The sequence below is a fragment of the Panthera pardus genome, unplaced genomic scaffold (genome assembly GCF_024362965.1).
Source record: "Panthera pardus isolate Hobbes unplaced genomic scaffold, ASM2436296v1 HiC_scaffold_13, whole genome shotgun sequence".
In the NCBI taxonomy this organism is placed as follows: domain Eukaryota; kingdom Metazoa; phylum Chordata; class Mammalia; order Carnivora; family Felidae; genus Panthera; species Panthera pardus.
The window spans coordinates 200,215,334-200,223,106 of NW_026526688.1; the positions used below are offsets into that span (position 1 = coordinate 200,215,334).

Consider the following 7,773-nt stretch of genomic DNA (forward strand, 5'->3'; position numbering starts at 1 on the left):
GGCTCTCCTGAAGGACCTCCTGAGCTGTCCCCTGGGGCGCCTGCTCATTCAGACCTAGGGTTAGGGAGCACGGGGAGCGGTGCTGAGGAGAGAGCCTGGGGCTTTGTGCTCTGGGGACGCAAAGCCTGGGAGAGATCAGGGTCCAGTTTGAGGGGTGCCAGTTGAAGTTCTCTTGTCTGTAAGTAAAAGAAAGGGAAGAGGCAGCTGGTTTTGCAGAACACGCAAGCTCCTGGACCGGAGGAGCTGGACAAGAGGCTTGGGCAGGCGGGGTGGGGGCAGGGCAGCTGGGAGTCTGTGGGGAGCAGGTGTTCACAGCCATCCCCCCCAGGACTGCCATGAGCTGCCTCTAAGGCTCTGGGTCTAAGGCTCCAGATCCCAGACCAGGAATCTGATTGGCCAGCAGATGGGGGGCTGCCCCAGGATCAGTCCGTGGTTCCTGCCAGAAGACTGGGAGCCCTTCTCGCAGAGGGGGATGTCACTGTGTCCAGGAGGACTCGTGGCTGTGGTCAGCATCTCCCAGTGGCCCCAGTCTGGTCTCTCTTGGGTGCAGGTGACATTCAACACGAACTGGCTGAACCACTAGGAGACTCAATTCCAAGGATCAGACACAGGACAGAGGGAAGGGAAGACTGTGGTTGGTGCTCAGGGGCTGGAACCCTGATGAGGCCGCCCCTCTCCCTCCCTCGCTCAGCTGTGCTCCTCCCTGCCTGTAGACGCTCTGTCTGCTCCTTACTGGGAAGCGGCCGTGAACTCCTCTGCGGTGCATGTCGCCCCCCCTCCCCCCACCAAGAACCAGACTCAGAATTTCCAGACGCAGGTGCAGAGTCCCAGGGAAAGCTCCTGACTGGGGCTGATAGGAGCTGGTGGCCTGATCCCAGACCCATCACTGTGGCCGAGGGACTGGGAAGAGGTGGGGGCCCCAGCTGCAGCCCAGGGTTCAAAGGGCATGTCCTAAAAGGAGGAAGGGGACGCTGAGGTGCCTTCTGAGCAGGGGGATCCTGGATGACAAGAGGGGAGATGCTGAATCCTAGACCTTAAAGAGAAATCATGACCCTGCCCTGTGATCTTGAACAAACCACGTCCCCTCTCTGGGCGTTAGGCTCCCCATCTGCGCTCTGAAATGGCTGGACCAGAGATTCAGGGTCCTTCCAGCTCTTGGACTGTGTGATCTGAGTCCAAGACTCCCTCGTCCCTCCCCATGTCCACCAGGCTCCCCTCGGTGAGGTCACCTGTTCCTCTTCTCTGCCCCACGGGGAGACTGAGGCCCAGAGGGAGGCAGTGAGGAACCAGAGTCACTCAGCAAGCAGGGCACACGATGGGCATGGACCCCAGTCCAGGATTTGTCCACACCCATTCTCATGGACCCCTTGTAACCCCACCCCCACCCCCCGGCCATCGTCCACCTTCTGCCAGAGCTTCAGGCTGCATACCCATCCTGCTTCCTCCAGGGACTCCTCCTGGAGCCCTGAACAGCTGAGTTCCCACTTGGCCTCTGGACTCAGGATCCTGACTGCCGGAGTTTCCACTCATTCAGTGAACAAATGTCTCTTGTGCTGGGCACTGGGCTGGTGACGTAGGTAGGCAAGGACCCTGGACTCACAGAGCTCTCAGACTAGAAGGGGAAGCCGCCAAGCCACGAGACAATGATGCTGATGTTCATGTTAATCCCCCAGCAGGCATCATGGAGGGCTTCCTGGGGGAGGTGACCCCTGCCATGAACAACTCATCCTACTGTCAAAGTCTAGCTGGACCCTCTCCTCCCCTTTCCCCTGTCAGAGCTCAAAGGCAGGGCTGACTGCCCCTCAGCCACCCTCTTGTCCCCGGAGCCCCACCCGGGTCCTGGCCGCACCAAAGAGACCTCAGGAGTCCACAGATTAAGGAGGAAAAAGAAGTGACTACAGGCCAGATAACACCTTCGTCTCTGATCAAGTGGGATCTCGGGGACCGCAGCTCATTTCTGCAGCCAAGTGGCTTCCTAACACTGAACCCCATTATCGAGAACCCCCACCGGTCACAGAAGACGCTGGGCAGGCAGCCTCCCCCACACAGCAGAGCGTCCCCTTCCCACTTGTGTGCGGAGCCACCGAGAGTCAACGGGTCTCCTGTGGACGGCTGGCTCCCAAAGGAGAAGGGGCTGGACTGGGGGTGCCCCAGGCCCACTGAATGGAGGTCCCTCCTCCCTGGAGAGCAGCGAGTGAGGGGCAGAGGGAACAGAGCCTCGGGGATGGAGTGAGATCCTCCCGCTTTCCCCAAGCTCACGGCCGCCTCATGAACCATGTGTCTTGTCATCGCCACCATCGTAACCCCCACCGTCATCAGGAGACAGGGACTTGCCTGACTCAGGACTCAAATCCATAACCACCGCCCTGGGACACGTAGAAGAGAGTTTACAAGCCTCTTGTGCTGCAGTTGCAAGAAGGCCCAACCCCCCCTGTCCTGACACAGCCATGTTCATTTCTCCCCCAGGACACGTGGCTGGTGGGCTCAGCAGAAGGCCCTTGTCACTGTGGCCACCAGGGCCCCTGACAGAGGGAGGTCATAGTCCAGCAGGTGCTTCCTCCTTCACGGAGGCAAGACAAGCTTCTGTGCAAGGGACACTTCCCTTCTGCTCCCTGTGCATCGGCCTCGGGGCCTCCGGGCCACACCACAGCACCCAGGGCAGGGGAGGGGTCCAGCAGAGCACTGGGATGCTTGGGGACAGGCCCAGGGATGACCACACATCAGACCAGAGGGGAGACTTGCAGGCACCCTTGGCATCGCCCCTGTGGGTGCGGCAGGAGGCCTTGGAGGTTGCCGGACCTAGAATCTTCCCTCTGGTGCCCACCTGCTGTGTGGCTTTGGGCAAGTGACTGCACCTCTCTGAGCCTTGGTTTCCTTGGCCATCAAGTGGAGGCCGTGTCAGCTGCCTTGCGGGGCGGGTGAGGGTGAGGAGTGGAGAGCAGGTGCAAAGTGCCGGTCCAGACTGGAGGACTGGGGCTCAGAGGGGTCCTCACTGCCGCCCTCCTTCTGTCCCTGAAGCCCATGGAGGAAAGGCCAAGGCAGACCTCCGCTGCGTCCTGCTGTGGCTCCACCACCTGTGTGAGGTCGGGGGGGACCCGGTCCTGTCTCAGCCTGTGACGGTGAATCTGAAGGTAACCGACCCACCCCCGGCCCGCCCTCAGACCCCTGTGAGAGTCCTCCCTGGCTGCGGGCTGAGGCTCCCGCAGGGAGGCCGTGCCACGTGTGAAACCCCCTCTGGCAAAGACCTTGGCAGAGAGATTGTTGAGGGTGTTCTCACTAAAGCCTGGAGGGGGCGCTGGCGGGGGTGAGGGGCACCCCTTCCCTCCTGCCTAGCCTTCTAGGTGTTTGTCTTTCTCTGGTCCCTCCCTGGGTCACTTTGTCCCGCAGCCGGTCTTTGTCAGCATGCTGGCTGTTTTTCTTCTGCTGGTCCCCCCTGGTCACAAGCAGGCACAGGCCCCACCAGCAGATGTGAAGGCAGAAGGGGGGCGGGCAGCAGTGAAAAGGGCCTTGCCCCTCAGTGCTTTCTCCTGTCAGGGCAGGGAAGCTTCCCCAGAACCGCCTCCACCTCCAGGCAGCAGACGGTCCCTTCCTTTTCAGTGGCCAGAATCGGCCAGTGGCCTCCCCCCACCACCCCCCACAGGAGGCTGGGTCCATGCCCATTTGGCACAGGGATGGTCAGCTATGCCTGGCCTCCTTCCTGGGCCCCCCTGAGCAAATACAGGGAGAGCGGGGGAGGCTGGATGTTGGAGGCACTCAAAGCCTCCTCCACCTCCTGGGGATGCTCATCCAGCACAGCACTTGGGGAAGCATGCTTGTCCCGGCCTCAGTGTCCTCATCTGTAAAATGGGGCCGCAGTCCTGTCCGGACTTTGCTGTGAGAATTAATGAGGAGCTGTGTTGTGGCCCTGCCCCTGCTTTGCCTCTGCTCAGCTCTGGGGCCTCGGGGTAGCTCACCCTCCCGGTTCTCCTGTCCCTGCAGGTCGTACTGGGAGGGCTGGGTCCCATGGTGGCCGTGGAGGAGCGCTCACTCATGGGGACCTCGGACGTGAGCACCCTGTACCGCTGGAGCTGGAGGACACAGGAGCATTCCCACCACAGAGGTTGGGGACCCCCCGGCTCAGGCTGTGCCCGGGAACGCCAGCTGCTCCAGCCTGGGCTCAGGAGCTGGGCAGCCCTGGGTCAGATCCCAGCTCTGCCCCTTACAACCTGTGTGACCCTGAACAGGCTACTTTCTGTGTCTGAATCTGTACCCTCCTGAATCTACCACAGTAGGTTAAGAAAGGCTTTGGGTCCATTTCCACCTGCCAGGGACCCACACAGGTCAATGTGGGGGGACTGCACTGCAGACAACCCCTTGCCTCTATCCTCAGTGAGGCCTGAACTGGCAAGCATATCCCGGGGGGTTCTGACACCTGCCATGCTGCGGTCACACCGCACACAGCATCATCAGCTCCTAGGAACCACAGGCAGACAGCTTCATGCTTCTCAGTCTTTCCCATCTTGTTCCCTGTGCCTGGATCTCCTTTGTCCCCTTCACTCTGGCCAGCTCCTACTTGAGCTTCTGCCAAGTCCATGGCTCGGTCAGGTGCTCCTCTGCTCTCCTGGTCCCACTCTTTCCTTTGTCTCATGTAGCTCCTCTGTCCACTGTACACAACATAGAGTCAGCTACATAGCTGGACACTTAGTCATTTGGGGATGGAAAGATGGATGATGGATGGATGGATGGATGGATGGATGGAGGTTGGGTAGATAAATAATGGATGGATAGGTGGACAGGTGGACAGATGTGTGTATGGATGGGTGGGTGGATGGGTGAATGGATGGATGGATGATGGATGGATGAATGGATGAATAGGTGAATTTATAGATGGGTGGATGGGTGGATGGATGGATGAATGGGTGAATGGATTGGTGGATAGATGGGTGGATGTGTGTTGATCTATGGGTAAATGGGTAGATCGATAGGTGGATGGATTGGTAAATGGATGACGGATAATGATAAAGGATGGATGGATGGACGGATGGATGGATGGATGGATGGATGGATGGATGGATGGACATATGGGTGGATAGATGGATGGATGGGTGGATGTTGGATGGATGGATAGATGGATGGGTGGATGATGCATGAGGGATGGGTGATGGTTTGTGGATGGTTGGATGGATGGTGGATGGGTGATGAATAGATGGATGGATGGATTGGTCATGGATGAGAGATGATGGATGAATAGATGTTTGATGAATGATTGGGGTAGATGGATGATGATTAATGGATGCATGATGGATTAGTGGATGTATGGTATATGGAACGGTAATTGTGTGAATGGATGAAAGGAAGAGGGGTTGTGGATGGATGAATGGATGATGGATAGATGGATGAATGGTGTATAGAATGATGGGTAGGTAGATGGATGGATGATGGATGGATGAATGGGTGGATGGGTGGATGGGATGATGGATGGTTGGATGGATGGATGATGGATGGATGGATGGATGGATGGATGGATGGTGTATAGATTGATGGGTGGGTAGATGGATGGATGGATGATGGATGGATGGATGGATGGGTGGACGGGTGGAAGGATGGATGGGTGGATGGGTAGATAGGTGGATGGGGTACATGGATGGATGATGATGGATGGATGGATGATGGATGTATAGATGGATAGATGAATAATGGATGGATGGGTGGATGGGTGGATGGGTGGATGGGTGGATGGATGGATGATGGATGATGGATGGATGGATAATGGACGGATAGATGGATGATGGATGGATGGATAATGGATGGATAGATGGATGATGGATGGATGAGGGATGGTTGGTTGGTGGATGGAGGGATAGATGGATGGATGGACAGATGGGTGGATATATGGATGATGGATGGATGGATGGATGGATGGATGGATGGATGTGTGGGTGGATAGGTGAAGAGGATTCCCTCCAAAGGTCAAGTTTAGTGGAACCCAGTAATAGAAAAAGAGCAGGCCCAGCAGATGGCCTCTGTGAGAAAGCTCTAGGCACTGAGTGCTGCAGCCCATTGGGAATGAGGCCATGCATGGCCAGGACCACCTATAAATTACCCTCAAGGGAGGGCTGAAATGCAAGGGGCCCATGGTAGAGTAAGTTCTGGCAGGAGGGGGCAGCCAAGGGCCTGCATCACGGGGTCACAACAGAGTGACTCAGGTGGGGCGTTGTGGGGGAATGCTGGATGGAAGCATCCTAGGGAAGCAGGGGGCTCAAAGGACAGACCACCTCTGCTCCCCCGGTGGCTCCAGCTCTCACTCGACACCCCTGCAAGGCACCAAGGTCACAATCCACCCAGAGGAAATTTCAGACATTCTTCATCCACTTTCAAGAGCAGTGAGGCCTTGGCAGAGTCTGTGGCTCCAGGGACGTTCCCTCGGCCACTAGAGCCGGCCCCGCCTACCCTCCCACCTGGGGGGTGTCCTCACACACGGATACCCCTGCATCCTCATGCACAAGTCAGTCAGGAAGCCCCACTAAGGCAGAGGGAAACACCTACCATGACACCTAAGGCACCTGCCCTGCAGGCCCCGCCCCCTCTCTTAACCTGTGTTAAGTGCGGCCTACTGTGTTCCTAACGATGGGATGTGGAGGCAGCATGTGAGGGCAGGGGCCTCCGGAGCCCATGGGTTGCATGGGGGCCTGGTTTCCATTCAGGAAGGCTGCAGGAAGGTCACCCCCAGGCCAGGGCAGGGACTGTGGGAAGCTCAGACACCCCCGAGGCCTGAGCCCTGACAGGCTGGGGTGCTGAGAGCAGACGGCAGAATGTGCTCTATGTGTCTTTCTGCTGTCACTTCAGGGCACCTGGGGGACCCTCCGTGGGCTGTGTCTGAAACGGCCCAGGTACAGGGTCTTGTGTCCCGCTGTATCCACTGTAGGCTTCTCGAGGAGTCGCTTGTCTTGAAGTTGAAGTGTGGCCGAGAAGAGAGGCCGCTGGACACTGTCCTCTGGGAAATGTTGCTGACACCAGTTCCAGGACCGTGAAGGGTGGGGGAGAGGATGGCAAGGAGCACGTGTGAGTCTGGCTGAGTCCAAGGGGCACCTCTGACCCTCACCTGCCCCGGCTAGAAGTAGGGCACAGAAGTGGGTTGCCCAAGCCGAGGATTCTGAGTCACACCAAAGAAAAAGCCACAAACTCCTGGCAGGGCTGCAGGTGGAGGGAGCGGCACCCGGGGCATGGGAGATTTCAGGAGTGTGGGAGGCTCTCAGCACATACCTGACCAGGTCACTTCTAACAGGTCACCTCATCTGGACCCTGGAAGGAACAGTCAGAGATGACCCACCTCACACCCTGACACTCTCAGGATCTGTTTTGTAATAGAGATCCTTCCACAGAGCTGGGGCCAGACAGGTGCTCCAGAACTCAGAATTCCTTAGATTTTCGGGATAAACAGCACATGTCCTGTGTCAAGGAACACCTAGCATTGGATCTGGGGCAACACCTGTGATTAAACGTTGCTATGGGCTCAATTGTGTTCCACCCCAATATGTGTGTTCAAGTCCTAACTGCCCAGGACCTTAGAATATGGCTGTATTTGGAGATGGGATATTTAAAAAGTTTATTAAAGTAAAATGAGGTCGTGTGGGTGGGCTCTAATCCAACCCTTATTTTATTATTTTTTTAATTTTTAAGTCATTTATTTATTTCGAGAGAGAGAGAGCAAGCAGGAGAGGGGGAGAGAGAGAGAGAGAGAGAATATCCCAAGCAGGCTTCACAACTGTCAGTGCAGATCCCAATGCGGGGCTC

At 57.1% G+C, this 7,773-nt stretch overlaps 1 protein-coding gene across 1 annotated transcript in view; it reads left to right on the forward strand.

The window, feature by feature from the left end:
- Positions 1-7,010, forward strand: part of MAN2B2 (mannosidase alpha class 2B member 2) — a 39,109-nt gene extending 32,099 nt beyond the window's left edge. The window contains 3 exon segments of the mRNA XM_053900723.1: positions 2,982-3,131; positions 3,979-4,099; positions 6,826-7,010. Coding sequence (XP_053756698.1) covers positions 2,982-3,131; positions 3,979-4,099; positions 6,826-7,010 — 456 coding nt within the window.
- The last annotated feature ends 763 nt before the right edge of the window (positions 7,011-7,773 follow it).